Source organism: Syngnathus acus, chromosome 16 (assembly GCF_901709675.1).
Source record: "Syngnathus acus chromosome 16, fSynAcu1.2, whole genome shotgun sequence".
NCBI classification, from domain to species: domain Eukaryota; kingdom Metazoa; phylum Chordata; class Actinopteri; order Syngnathiformes; family Syngnathidae; genus Syngnathus; species Syngnathus acus.
In genome coordinates, this window is record NC_051101.1 from 7,831,095 (window position 1) to 7,846,841 (window position 15,747).

The 15,747-nt window shown below is 39.6% G+C and overlaps 1 protein-coding gene across 4 annotated transcripts in view; it reads right to left on the reverse strand.

The window, feature by feature from the left end:
* The window catches only part of cobl (cordon-bleu WH2 repeat protein), a 29,595-nt gene that overhangs the window by 1,814 nt on the left and 12,034 nt on the right, over nt 1–15,747 (reverse strand). For all 4 annotated transcript variants that reach the window (XM_037273772.1, XM_037273773.1, XM_037273774.1 and 1 more), the window contains 8 exons: nt 10,258–10,855; nt 8,722–8,862; nt 5,812–6,106; nt 4,459–4,559; nt 4,009–4,143; nt 1,805–3,453; nt 1,191–1,301; nt 673–948 (listed from right to left, as the gene is read on the reverse strand). In XM_037273772.1, coding sequence (XP_037129667.1) covers nt 673–948; nt 1,191–1,301; nt 1,805–3,453; nt 4,009–4,143; nt 4,459–4,559; nt 5,812–6,106; nt 8,722–8,862; nt 10,258–10,855 — 3,306 coding nt within the window. The remainder of the gene's footprint in view (nt 1–672; nt 949–1,190; nt 1,302–1,804; nt 3,454–4,008; nt 4,144–4,458; nt 4,560–5,811; nt 6,107–8,721; nt 8,863–10,257; nt 10,856–15,747) is intronic.

The following is a 15,747-nucleotide window of genomic DNA, read 5'->3' on the forward strand; positions in this document are numbered from 1 at the left end:
GCCATCAGAGATGCTCCGAGAAATTATCAAATTTCACAAGTTATACAAACTAAGTTTCCACTGCCGTTGGCTGCTGGGGTCTTAATGACTTTATAGGTATTTCAAACGGAGTTTGATGCTGAATTAAACAAACTACATCTTTGTCACACGCCATTTTGTGACATGCAAAAAGGACAGGTCACAGCAAGTAAAGGAATTTGATTTGCACATTAATTTGTTGAAAAGAAACTGCAACTTTATTTAATTTTCTAGCGTAAGATGGGGTCAGAAATTGTGTTTCTTTGCAAAGTTGTGATGGCTTACGACCAAGATTTCAGAAATAAAAGTGTTAGACATAGCTAAATTTAGGGTCTTTAAATTTAAACAGTTGCTGCCCACAAAGTGAACTTTTGCTTGCTGGACTGATGCCAATTTAAAATTCATTATAGTTATCTTTGTTTTATGTTTGATTCCCTACATAAGTGAAATGTGTTCTTTGCTCTGCATACAGAACAAAGTGGACAAAGGGAAAGCCGGAGTTGTCTGCTGTAATTTGATCCATGGGGAAATGTGAGTGCAGTAGTACTTTTTGCCATCGGCCTTTCACCAAACAGCTCAAGGCAAGAAAAATCTACAAAGTTTCAACAAACTTTACCAGCACAGTATAAAGCCTTTCTCCTTCCACATTCCTACCTTTTTTAGCCTTTCAGCAGCAGATCCAGAGCGGATGGCCTCCATGATCGCTTCCCTGGCCAAGGCGGATGGAGGATCCATAGTGGTTGGCTTAGACTGGTGCAAGAGCACGGGACGAGGAGAAGGTGCTATCGTGGATTGTGGTGGAAATGTTGCAAAGACAGGAGAAGGGCAAGTCAAAGAAATTGGTGAGGGAGAACAGGAAGTGTCTGGCCTTTGGTCCTCTTTTGAAGCCGACCTGAACTTTTCTAACTCATCAGAAGCACCAGATTTGGTCTGTGGGAAGCAAGGAAGCAAAGCAGCGTGAATACACACAGAATGTGGGATGCTAACAGTTGATCTTACCCTTACTTAGTCATGAAACTAGCAGAACATTCTGTATTTGAAAGGTTATTTGATGAAAGCAAACAGCCCAATATTTTATCAAATCAGTCATATTATGACGAAGACTAATTTTCCCAGGAAGAACGTCTAGGCAGTGACATAATTTACTGTAAGTAGCCACTTGAGTGCTTTACCTTACTCAGCCTGCCAGTGTTGCTCTGGGCTCTAATAGCGGAAAGAAGAGCAGCCCTCTCATTCTCGTCAGGAGAGGCCTCTTTCGCACTTTGGGCACCAGATGAAGAGATCTAGTCATGTCAATAGAAGAGGAAAATGTAGGTAATATATATGTCTTCTAGCCTACACGTTCTAAAAAAAAAACAAATTGGGGGCTGATCACAAAGATTACATATACCTATCCGATAACCAGATGGAGAAATATGTCTGTTTTGATCACATGCTTCGGTTGTTCACTTAATGTATGCTACTGTATATATTAAAGGGGGGATGCACTTATTCAATGAAAGACGATTAGATATACGTATGTGTATGTGGGGATCGACACTGACAAAACTCAATGTCTCTGATACTACAAAGATCCACTCTCAATTTTAAATATGCACACTTTTGATATTGTTGATACTAGTCAGACATTTCAGCCAATTGCAATTTTTAGAAAATGCAAAATACTGTCTGATCCGCCATATTTGATCCGATCGGTGGAAAGTCTGGTTTTAAGTATCTTGTCTTTCTGTTCATCTCCCCCACGCATTATTATTCTACACAATAAAAAAGTTGATGGAGAGCTCACCTTCCTAAGCTTGTCCTTGCCTCCTCCTGCCTGGATGGCCTCCATTAGGTTACTGTGCAGACAAGTCTCTTTCTCAACAGATCGACACACTACTGGCTTAAACTTTTTAACTGGTCCGAACACGTTCCCAGGTGGAGCTCCAGGGAGGACACCACTGTCTGACATACTACGTGAAGATCCAGGGAGAACACTGTTTTCTGACATACTTCGTGAAGGTTCTGGCATTGCTTGCTTTGTCTTGGGCTTGGCAGTTGATTGTTGATAAGAGCTGATTGATGGGCTGGGGCTTCCACACCGATTAGCCTTACCATCTCGAGTATCGTGTTCAGTTAAAGATATTTGAGTGGGAGCACTTGACTGAAAGTGTTTAATTCTGTCTGATACTGGTCCTAGTGAACGTGAGCTTCCGTTGATGGATTCATGATTTCCTTCCTTGTCTTCTCTAACTTCTCTCTGGCTTTCTGACACAAATCCAGGGAAGCTCATAGACCTCGCAGGAAAAGTATGGCAAAGACTAGTGTTATTTAACTTATTATCTGTCAATGATATCTTGGAGGACTGGCGTGGATTGACTTGTATGGAGTGGCCCAGTGAATGGAAGGCAACATTTTGCGTTGAAGAAGAAGACTGGGAAGGAGCAGACGCAATGTTGGGCTTTTTTGATGTCCTTGGGGCGTATTTATTGATGGCAGATGCCACATACTGGCTGGAAGTACGTCTGGCTGGTTTGAGGAAGGCAGGAACGTCTGAACGGAGTGTTGGTTGTGGTTGCTTAATTCTTTCATATACTGAAACATCTTTACCCATTTTTGCTTGTGGCTCATTTGCACTATTCATCGCAGCGCTGACTGCAGTATTCATAATTGTGTGTTGTGTTTTCAAGACTTCTCGTCTGTCTGTGTTCATTGGAGTTACGGCATTGCGAGTATTTTTAATGTTTTCAAAGCTCCCCTTGGCCTTGTCAGTCACACCTGAGCTACAAGGAAGAGCACGTTCTTGTCTTTCACTACAGCTCCAAAAGGCTTTGGCTTTTTCGACAAGTGGACACTCCTCACTTCTGGTAATTCCTGATTCTGCTGCATCAACTACTCGGTTGTGGTGATCAAACGATTTCATAATATTTCCTTGCTCATCAATTTTAATAGCACTAGCAGTTGATTTGGCAGACGCATTTTGCGTTCCACCTTGCATGACAGAAGGCTTGGGAGGAACAACAGTGAATGTTTTCATACCAAATCGAGAGGTGGGGTTGCAAGTGACTTTCCTAGGCAACGTATTTGAGCTGGAGTTATTTTGGTGAACACTGTTCGTATCTACTTTTTCTGTGGACAATGACCTCTGGATGGCTCGGGGCAGGACAACACCGTCCTCGTGTAAACGATGAGTGTTACTCTTTGTGACGATATCAGATCTGTGAGTTATCGTGCTTTTGCTGTGTTCCGGGGAATTGCAAGGTTTCACTGTTGACAGTCTTTGCGTATCGTCTTTCAGATCTTCATTTTTCTTTTCCTTTGTATACCCACTTGACCTATTTCCCAGTGGGATGCTATGCTGATCAAGATTAGCATTCTGAATACTACTTTTTGTAGTGGAAGCAGCTGTGTAAGCATTATTGTTTTTGTTGCGCCACTCTGAAGTACTCTCTGAATCTGTGATAAAATAGAAAAAGAATGATTAACTTATGACAGATCCCGAAGGAAGCTCCCACTCTGTTTTTGTTGTTGTATGCACACGCCCACACGAGCACGCAGTACAGGAGGGAATAAAGGTTTTATTTATTTCTATTTCAACATTTTGTTTCAAGTAAACCCATAAAAAAACTAGGTGAACATAACTTGCTTCTTGGGTTAGAATGGTTAATTGTATTTCCAATAATTTCAATGGTAGAAATGACTTACCGTAATTTTCGGACTATAAGTCGCGGTTTTTTTTCATAGTTTGGGTGGGGGGGCGACTTATACTCAGGAGCGACTTATATACATATATATGGGTTTTTTTCACTTTTTTGGGCATTTTATGGCTGGTGCGACTTATACTCCGGTGCGACTTATAGTCCGAAAATTACGGTACATTTGTTTAACAGTCTTGGTGTAAGTTAATTTTGTGGACCAAGGTTCCAGTTCTAACAGTTTAGCTCTAAATAGAAGTTAATAAATCCAGCCGAGACCAAACAGTGCAGTATCTTGGCTATTAATTTGTCTTACCGTTACGATCCGTTAACTTCATCCCAGCAAGTACTGTTGCCTTTTTGTCTTCGACAAGAGGTTTATAGTCTTCCAGTATTTCATCTATGGCAGTGACCGGGACATTCATGTCCACCACAGGCACATCATGAATCACTGTTGAAATGTGATTATTGTTTTTGGAAAAGAGTCATTGTTTAAAAGAGGACAAAAACATACAACTGCTTGGGAACATTTAATATCATCTCCTGCAATTTGACAATTCTAAAATATGGATGACTCACTGAAGTAGGGTGAACTGCGTATTATGTATTTATCAATATTTTATCACTCTAGACAGACTAAAAAAAACACACATTTAAGTAAATGATCTGAAAACACAGTTTCCTAATAGTAAGAAAATCATATTTTAAGCAAGTTAGATTGTTAAACGGTACAGTAACACATTACACCGTAGGTTTGTTTCCTCACCTGAAAGGTCTGCTTCCAGGCTCATCTGATGGAGCCATTTGTATTTCTCTTCAAAGGTATTTATATTCCTTGACTTTGCCTGGAGGTTGCTTTGACTGCAACTGAGGACCGTACACAAAAATAAAACTCAGTAGACATCAACACACAGATATTGGACAGTATTCTTGCATGCAGAAAAAAAGATGAGGGCAAGCAGACAGCTATAATAGGCATACAGGGTTGTTGCTCTTAACAGTTTGATGAATTTGATTATTGCCATATATCAAGAACCTTTTGTGCAATTCAGATATCCATCGCTTTGAGGGTTAAAAAGACGATTCTTACGAGGTACAGTACTAGCAATTCAACCGCAACAAGACACCCAAATCAAATAGAATTCGTCTTCAAAGAAACTTGGGAGGGCTTGTCTTCTTAATAACCCTGATCAAAACAAAAGTTTGCTTTCCTGGAAGGCACATCAGACACAAGTATCAGGGCCAGGGTTCATAAAATATTTTTGTGTGAGATCAGTGATCCTAAATTCTCATTCTGGGCACATCCCCACATACATTTTATTCCATCAAAGTTATATGAGACAGTATTCACTTTTTAGCTAGGCCTTTGATGAAGGACGGAAAACCACAACAATGCCATGCAAATTTGGGTACCAAACTACAGACAAGGTGATAACTGAAAAGAGCAAAAAGAAAACAACGCTGGGGGACGATTAATCAATGGAGGTCATTTAATCACACGCAGGTCTTCACTCTGCATGGACATATATAGTAAATGCTGCAACCACGCATGCGCCAGAACAACACCAATAACAGGACATCTGCTTCGAGAAGATCAGCTGGTATTTATAGCCACCATATCAATATTTGAGTGCACTGGGAGTGTCATGCTTGGTGACTTACAACATTGCGCAAGCCCTTTGAAAAAGAGAAACAAGCGCAGGGCTCCCACTAATTTCAACTATAATCTGTAATGAGTTGGATTTTTGACCATTTGTTTTTATTTATTTAGATGCAAAACACTTATTTATGTGAAACAGTCTGCCGCGCAAAAAAGGGTTAAGGACAATAAACATCTAACAACTTTTTAGAGGGCAGCACTTGGTCAGATGAAAAACAAGGTGAGTGTGAACACCATGCGTACATGAACAAATGAGTGGATCCTTTATCTTGTTTGATTATTTTTTTTGTTTGGCCAAAAAAAATCAAATAGTGAACACAGTGCACCTTGAGACACAATTCATACAATACAAGTCAACATCATTACTCTAGTGTTGCCGATAAAAACTGACAAACCTAATTCCCTTCAACTCCACTGATCAATCACACTTTCAAAAACAGTATTTCCTGACTTATTTACCTGTTATTTGATCCCCAGGTGGTACATCCTTCATCACTGTCGCTGGAAATGTCTCGGACAGGCAATCGCTCTCTTTTGCCTACAGAACTTCTCTCCAAATACAAATTCCTATCTGCGGATGTGTGATGGATGTCACATGGGGAGCTCACCAGGGCTGACCGCTCACCATCTACCATTCCCTCAGAAGCGGCATAACCTTGATCTGGTAGACTGCTGTCAATGCTGCTATTTCCCAGGGACAAAGTTTCAGGGGCCTGGACATTGGCTCCAATGCAGTTCATAGAATGGAGCCAAGCTGAAAGACAATGAGAGATGTCAGGATGCACTGTTAGCAATAAGTATTGTAATTTCTTCAGATTGACACACTTTTTTTCAGAATAAAAAAGACCATGCTAAATTGAGTGGGGTATTAGACAGATTATGGGGAAAAAAAAATATCTGTTGTTGACATACATTTACCGTTACTTAGGGGTTGTGAAAAGTACTTTCATTTTGATGATTATGATATTTAATGTCTAAGTCAATGAACTCTGAACACAAGAAATCCCAATCTATCAAATTACTATGCAGTTAATAATTCATTTTTTGAGCGTGAATACCATCAAATCAGGTGACAGTTTAAAAAAAAATGCTTTTGAAAGGGAATTTCGGGGTATAATGTGTATAATATTCAAGTGTGTGTTATTCTCAAGAAAGTCACTTCCAAATAAGTCTATGAAAAACAGTCTATGAATAGGCTGGTGAGTGCACTAGAAAGGACATTTGTGGGGTTTGATCAGCAACACTAAAATTGATGGATGGACATTCTTGCAGCGCTGACGGCAAAAACAAGAGTTGTTAGAACAGAAACACAAGATGCAGCTTCACCATCTTTCACAGGCGAACAGAGGAAGTATTTGCTACGGTAGTTTCAATTTTCATTCTGACACCACAAACACACAAACCAGAAAACACGAGCCAAAGATACATATAAAGGCCGGAGCGCAACCAACTTGTGGCTTTATAAAACAACTTGAATGATGTTTAGAAAGGGAGACAGTAAACAAATCCTTTTAATTACTTTTCTTTCATAAACAGGACTGTTTTTGGTTTCATGGGAGTACACGATCGCTTCATTCCCTCTCCTCTCTTCAAAACAGTTTAGTCACTTCAGTGGATTTGGGAGAAGATTCTTAGTGAGCCACTAACTGAACTTCTCAATGAACAAAATATTGTGCCATTGATGCACAATAGTGAAAGCTCAATGCTTTTGTGTAATATTACTGCACCAGTGTCTGTGCACATATATTTCAGCTGGTCCGTTTATGATGTGATGCTGAGTCACAATACTATCTATTTTCCCAACTCATTCCCAATAACAGCTTAGTCATGCCGGCTACAACCACAACCACTGCACTCATGCATGCACATGCAGTTGTGAACACCTTCAGTGTCACAGAGTTGGTCCGCCAACAAACACAATCACATCCACAATTCCACACAAACAGTCAAATCTCTATCGTGACCTTCTGTGACTCACTTCATGAGCAAATAATTATTTTAGTATGTACTTTAGGTTGCAGTCAATGCAATTTAGTCGTACTGTGTAATGCAAACATCTATGGTTCATACACATATTGTAATTCCAGGCACGTTTGCTTGAACACACAAATCATCTTAATCACTACAAAACACAGATTAAACATTAGGATTCAATGCAACAAGACTTTGACTTAACTGAAAAACAACTTGGTTTATGCATAACCAACTTCCACATTTGGCAAAACAGCTGCATGGGTAAATGACGGAACCCGATAGCGGGGGACCGGGGCACAAAATGTCTTGCAGAGCTACCAAAGATGACTGTATCTCATGTTTAGGCTTAGCTGATGTATATATATTTGTAGACATGAATGAATAATGCCAGTCATAAGAGAATGTTGCATCCCCCAATCTTTGCCCCAGAATCAATAGGCCAAAGATAAGATGATTAAACAATTGATCTTTAGATATCATGTGACCAAACTATTGGCCGAGAAGTATTATATTGCCTTGCTATAGCGCCATCTCCACATCACTCATCAATCACTTTTGTAAGTGATACACCCTTGGTTTCCAGGTTGAGCTCATCTATCATGGTACAACCTCATCCAGTACTTTGCGCCCATTTTTAATCTGAGCAAAGAATTCCCACATAATCAATAGTAACCAGATGTAGAGGATCAAACTAATGTCAAAAACAAGAACTGCACACATATCCATTTGGTTCTGTTTGAGAGCTAGTAAAGAATATCACATTGTACATATGAAAAATGTGATTGTGACAGAAAGTTTCTTCAAAGAATAATAAAGGAAATGCAAAGAGGATAGACAAAAAAAGTGGATGACAAAAGGGTCAGAGAAAGATTTCAAGGGTCCTTAGAGCGCAGGCGTACAGGACCACAGCAGTACACTAAAAAAAGGGTGTAGGGGAGGGGGTAAAGAAAAGAGCAGAAAAGACAATAAGATGAATGACAGGAATGGAACTTGGTTCAGGGTAAAATTTACAAACGCAAAAAGACAGTACAACAAAGAACCAACTAAGAAAACAGAACAACAGGTCAAACTGCTTTAGTGTAACCGTAAAATATATTTCAGAGTTCAATTTACCAATTTACATAAGACAAGTCTACAAATAGATTTGATTTTGGGCTCACATTCACACTATGGCAGCAGAGAATGAACCCGGAGTGAACAAGGTGTTTGTTCAATAGTCTGTCACAAGAGTCTTACTTTGTGGATCAGATCAATGACGTCAGATCAACAAATAGTGCAAATTATGACATGATAGTGAAACAGCAATTTTGCATAAAAAATTACAACTATTGACTCATCTCGAGTGTTCTGGGGGAAAATTAGAAATAAGGCAAAAAGAGAGCATATGGCACCTACACTGGGAAGCATCTTCTTCTTCTTCCATGGTGCGCTGTGAGGCACTGCTTTCTGTAGGTTCAAGTGAAGGGGTGGCTAAGGTAGGGTTCTCCCAGGCTGGTGAACGACGGGGCTTGGGTGGCGCTGGGTAACCAGTTGTTCCTGGAAGGTAATGGCATGCAATCACTGCACTAGTAAAAAGAAATGACGCACATGTCCAACCCACAAACCTCCACAATGCTCAAAAGAAAGGAGTACTGTACATTTCTTTTGAAATGTAGACTTCATTGCTGTGTACTGACAATAATACAACAATGAAATATTGTGGTTAAAAAATTACGTGTGTATAAATTGACAAATCAAATTTGCAATCAACGGCCCGCATTTGTGGGAATATTGTGCAGTCAGTGTAGTGTTTAAATGACATTAAATAATTAAATAAAAAAACTAGGCTATCCTAAAATATTTCATGTATTTTTCTTTTAAATGTACATTGGTTGACAGCAGAATTACACTTTATTTAAACAAGAATTATCCATCTATCCATTGGTCCGTCTAACAAACTAACTTTTTATATATATATATATATCCTTTTTATTTTCACCCTCTTGTCAAACATCTCTTTGAAGCCCCTTCAGATTTGATTCTACCTCTCTCGTATTTATCTTGCTACCTAAGCCTTCCCATGCCCCAATCCATGAACTGCCTCGTTCTCACCTTCCTCACCCCTTTTCTAAGGTCTACAACTCTATCATCTCTGCCTCTTGTGACACATGACATCCCTCTGCTGCAGTCTCACTCTGCTATGAAAAAGACCCGATCAATAGAGGGCTAGCTGAGGTTCAAGTAGATCCCATTTAAATCTGTGATGGATGTGTTTTGTCTTTGCAACTGCCAGCTTTGAAACACTAAGTGAGCGACTACTGCATATGGGAGGGTAAGGCAAAGAGAAGAAAAAGTGGGATGAAAAGAAAGGACTGATAAGTGAGGGCAGGAATTAAAGGATTATAGTGTTTAGAAAAATAGGATAAAACTAGCTCCACTACTAAAATGAGCGTGAGCCAATCTTTGGCCAGATTACCATTATTACAGTTTTAAATACCGGTACGGTGCAAAAACTAGGAACGGCACCGTTTTACCGTTTTATTATCTCGGAAAAACATGCTATAAACTTCAGGCACCTTCAAACTTGAGCAACACAAGAGTGTTTATCTTCAATGCCCCTGATATAAGAGCTAATTCTTTGAAAATACTGTAAATGTTTCCAAAGATGAAGCAAAAATTGAAATTAAATCACAAATATCATGGTAGAATTATTCCCAGGATGACCATAACAAGGATTATCATCAAAGTTTTATCACAAAGCAAAAGAAGTCTGACTTCATGTCACTACCTTTGGACTATAGCTTTAAAAGAACAAGATGCTTGTTTTATTAAAACGTTAGTCCAGTAAAATAAAAATGACCAGAGTAATCATTATCTAAAGCTAAATTTAAAGCGTGACCAAATAAAATTGCACGTCCAAGCTGGCTATTGTTATGCTGTGCTCATATTTACCCATTGTGCTGTCTCTGTTCTTCTCAACTTCATCCGGTGTAAGGTTCAGGACCGATTCACGCTCTGTCCTGGAAATCCTGCTCAAAGCAGGCCCACTTTCCAGTTTACCCATCCCACTGCTAACCTCATCTAACTGCTTAATTTTGGTAGTAGGTCTTTTTGTGAAGGGTTTGTTATGCACTGATCCGCTTGCATTACTGCTGGTGAGGGAGCTATAATGGGAAACTGAATCATCTGTGTCAAGATCGGAGTCAAGGCTATGGCTGAGTTCAGAGCTAGAGTCCTGAAGAACCTGGCTGTCAGCAGTGCTACTGCTTGGCGTTGGGGAGGTGCTGCTAAGCGCAAGAGTAGGAAGAGATGGAGGTTGAACATCGATCTTTGGGGATTGGGGCTTCCCTGTTCTTTTTACAGAGGAGGAAGAGATTGTGGTTGACTCTGATATCTTTGTGCGGAAGCCTGGAGAATGTTTTTCACTTGCTTGGCTATCAGGGGTGGGAGTAGCAGAAGGAGATGCATCATAAGAGGTGATGGAATCCAGGCTCGAAGGGGGGGCTGGAGCCCTTCGTTTCCTCTGCTGGCTTTCTGACACAGAGCCCATCTGATGGAAAACAGTGATAAAAGCGCAATCAGGTTAAAATAAATGTAGGTGTACCTCAAAGGGCTGGTCAAGCTTCTATTAAAAAAAAATATCCCTATCAAGTACATTTGGAAAACAAAAATGTAAAACTTTCATTCTAAATTATGTATATATTTTCCAGGCAATGTTTTAATTAACTTTTTGAGTCATACAAGTATAAGCAGAAGTAAACCAGTTATTGTTCAGGTTGCACCAAGAGGTGTACATACTACAAGACTAACTTTTTGTGCGTGCGTGCGTGTGCATCCGTGCGTGTGTGTACAGCCATAAATCAGTGTGTGAAATTGCACCGTCAAGAGTGAACTATCAAGTAATTAAACCCAAGTGGAGTTTTGGCAAGCATCTGAGTATTCAATTCTCAATGCCGACATTCCTCTTAAATTTCCCAACAACAATCATTATGATGTCTGTCAGTAATACAATTAATTAGATGAAGAACTTTTTTGCATCACTATCATTCATTCTACAACTGTGACATAACATATTTATGGTGGGAGACATAGAGGATGGCTGATATGCAATGCACTCCTGCTAAATGAGAATGTTTTATCCATTGGTCACCGTCGGGGTGAATTGACGGGCCACTGATAGATGGCATAATCATGTTAAAGTGTGCAAACAAAGTATGAGCATTGAAAGTTCTTGCTTGTGTAATCTAGCTAATAAATCACAAACAAGGACCAATGTTATGAAAGCAAAAAGGTAAAATCAGGTGACATGCAACCGGGGCATAACACTCTGTTCATACTTGCTTTGTAAATCAAAGCTGCAGGGGGGTAGCAAAGACGGGGGAGAATCACTGAGCTGAAAGACTGCTTGGTCTTCATGAAGTCAATTACCTACGAAACAATGTAAAGGACTACGGGCAGGTTTGAACAGTTTAGAAGGTCTTTCTAAGGAAAGCCAATTACTTCTGAATTCAACTCTTCAATGCAGAAGACTGACAACATGCCTGGATCTGCATGTAATGTTTCATCATGCAGCAGGACAAGATGGGGAAGATGGATGTGAGACATGGTTTTTGAACTGAACGAACTCACTGCATGGCATACTATGTAAATCAAAATGCCCCGCAACTGGTCGTCTTTCTCCCTTCATGGTCCCCCCCACTCCTCTGCCTCACTTGCATTCATACACACATGAATACTGTCACATACGTACCAGCGAATGTGGGTCAAAGTTGAAGCCGAAATGGATGACTGACTATCAAATGAAGACAAATGTGCGTATGTAAGTGCGCGCATGTGCATGTTTGTGAATGTTCCCTGCAGAGCGTAACATAAGCCAATAAAACGTAGGCATGCAACACTGCTCTAAGCTTGTGACTTCAACTTTTATCACATCTGAGGTCGCAAGATAAAAATTGCAGAAACACTCCAAAATGAGTTTACACCTCATTTGCATGTTGCCCCCTTCCGAACATATGTGATGGCCTTTATTGAACCGTAACTGAAAAACAACACATGAGAACATGGGTGGTTTGAAAAAGAAACTGTGCCTATATGCAAAAGCGATTAGAGGGCCCTGGCAGGACAGTTTGGCGTGTCTATTAAATGTTCCACTCTATGGTTTGAGAGGCAAAGGGCCTCATGTTGAAGCATGTTGATCAGATAGGACCACCCACCGAGCCTTCAACCTGGTGGCGTGACCATACATCACTTGTTTTGAGGCACTCTTGATGGGTGAGGGGCTTTGTGAGGGCAACATGACAACGCTTATATGAAATGAAATGGAGTATGTGCATGTATGACAGGCTTACAGTGTAAGCCTACATACATCACACATAATATAGGCCACATCCGCTCAGTTTACAGATGCAAAAATGAAGCGCACAAAGAAAAGAACACTATTTACTGTGAAGCTTGGTTATGTTCTGAGGCTGCTTTGTGGAATTTTTATAGCCGGTGAAGGGTGCAATGACATCTAAAGACTGTCAAGGAATTCTGGCGCAACATGTGCCTCTCAGTGTCAACACAGCACACAGGTCGATGGTAGTCAAAGAGGATATCGACCCACAACAGCTAAAACACCAAAAGCACAAAACGCTGGACTACCCTACCCTTTTTCTGTTTCCTGATTCAGTAGTATATCAAAATATGTATCTGTGTAAGCAGCAGAGGGCAAACGTAAGTAAACAGGTAAGGAAAGAAGTAGAATCCTGAGTGGCTTAGGTAGACCTCAAAATTGAACGAAAACTCTACGAAAAAATATCAAAATGGTTGTGCAGCTTACAGTACAGCACCTAATACTCTAGGGGTAACATGATGGTATATGTAGGCTTAGGGTAGTCCTTCTCAAATAGTGGGGCTACACAATTCCACTAGAAACATATTGCAAGTCTTAGATATGCATATTAAATGGGGAGATATCACATTATCAATACTTTGTCAATATATTGTGCAGCCTTATATCAAAACACTAAAGAAATGTAAAAAATAAAAATAAAATTGCAGCGAGCAAATAAAGAAAACGTCAAAAGCAGGATCACTGTTGTACAAGAAGAAAAAAATCTACATCTGGGGATTGAGTCAGAGCTGAGCATTAATGGAGATTAAAGATAAATGCTCTTCAAGACAATTATTGAACTGACTGATGGTTATGAAAAACAATCCTCCCTCTGCTGTCCAAGATTTATTTCTCCACAGAGACATCAGGAAGGAAGAGAGCCACCGCAATCAAACAAGGAGCCGCAAGACAAGCACAAAAATTGCATGCAGAAAACCAAATGTGTAGCACACAGGGAATTAAAATGTATACATACGTACATACTTTTGGGCCATTCTTTACAGCCTGCCCCGAATCAAAGTACATGAGATTTCAATGTGCCATTGTCTTGTCTATAGGTTAATTTGCCTTTAGCATGTCTGATCAACTGTAGTAAAAGAAAGCTAGCCTTTTAAAGCAGATCAGCACTCAAAAGTTAAAAAAAAAAATTCAAACAACATTGCTTGGAATGGATTATGTATTAAGTGCGGATGATAGTTTAGGTTTCTATTTTGTACAATGTACTTGCACAAATGTCTACTCTTGCATGCCATTTTTTTTCCATGTATAAGGGTAAAGTATTGCTGCTGATATGATGCAAATGGTCCCACTGTGGAACAAATAAAGATTACCTTATATTATGAATACACGTATCACAGGTTGATTCCTTCCTTGACTACTCATTAGGTGAAATTGCGCAAAGTTGAGGTTAAGTTTTATGTTATCCACCTATTATTTAAGCAATTATCAAACCATGGTTATCAACCCTCACTTGACTACACACCCATTCCCAACGTTCTAATCGCTTGTGGAAACCTGTAAGAGCAAGGTTTTGCCTGGTTTGGAAACATGCGAGTGTTCAGAAAGAGTTTTGTTTGGGATGTCAAAAAATGATAGTAGGCTTGTGATATATGATCAATGTCAAAAATGGTGGTAGGTTTGTGATGTGTGATTTTTCTGTGGCACAATTTTGGTCTTAGGTTGTTGTACTCTATTAGTTTGCCACTAAATAGCACAAAGTTCCACTCCCACTTTGGTTGTGTTTGTTTTTTAACATCGTGTTCCAAAACACTTCAATATGGCGATAATGACAGGCACAAATTTTGTTTTGCTAAGAAAATTGAGACAACACAAGGCATGAGTATTTCAGCACCACCTGGCTATACATGGACAGCTATGAATATACATGACAGTGTCAGACGAGGTAACAGTTCAGACAAGGTATTAGAGCGGGATAAATCCAACATTAAGCCAGTCAACAAGTCCTGAGATGACTTTCCTAATACATTCTCTGAGGCCGACCTTCATATTACCTGTGGTGTTTCCATTCCTCTTAATCATAAAAAATCTTAAAAAGTGAACCGATTACACTTTCACTATGTGACGATAAAAGAGCAACAAATGTCAAAGGCAATGACGAATAGACAAGTTAATCCAAGAAATGTAGTTTAAAGGCCACCACCACAAGTAAGTCAGCAAACTGAAAAGGTTTTCTGTGGAAGGCAATGAGGAATTCTGTTGCTAAACATTTCCCAGGATACCACAAATAATGACAGTAGGGAGAGGTTACTTCTATTAAGTTTGACAGTTGACACAGGTCACAGTGTCTTAAGTTGGAACCCAGCTCAAACCATCCATACACAAGGCAGAGTTAAGTACATAATGCAGAAAGAGATTGATGAGAAGTGATGCATTTTATATAAGAACTATATGAACACTCCGGAAAATGATCCATCATCTGTCAGTTCAATTACTTAAAGAGACCCTTTAAGTGGATGAACATGGCACATTGGTAATAGTTCGAGACTTCAAAATAGTCATATCTGCACAAAGAATTCCCTCCCACCTCCTTCCCAGAAGACTCAATAGTGATTTTAGGCTGATTTTCAGTCAGTTTGCAACACATTTAACAAGGCCAACATCTAAAATGCATGAACCCAATGAGAAATGAGAAAAGATGCAATCCGATAGCTTTTGTTTCCTTTGTTGCTGGATGTTATATTCTCGTGAGATAAAGAATTGAGTAAAGCAAAATAAAATGGGATGGATCAAGTGATAGGAGTGTAATTATCTGTGATCATTTCAGTGATTCTGACTTGGATTATGAAGGGTTTTGGTTGGAGTGGAGAATGAAATGTCTTTTTTTACAATAGCGTTCACGCACAAAGCTGGCTTTAGTTAGGTACTTTACAATGGACTTCTAACAGGGCTGTTTTCAACCAGTATTAATATCAAACCTCTGAGCTTCTATTTCTTTAAATTTGATGAATTTCATTTTCACATAGGTTACACACAGGTTGAAGTGGCATTGCCAACATGACTAAGCATTTTCACATACTGCAATTTGTGGGAAATCTTGTCATGTTGCT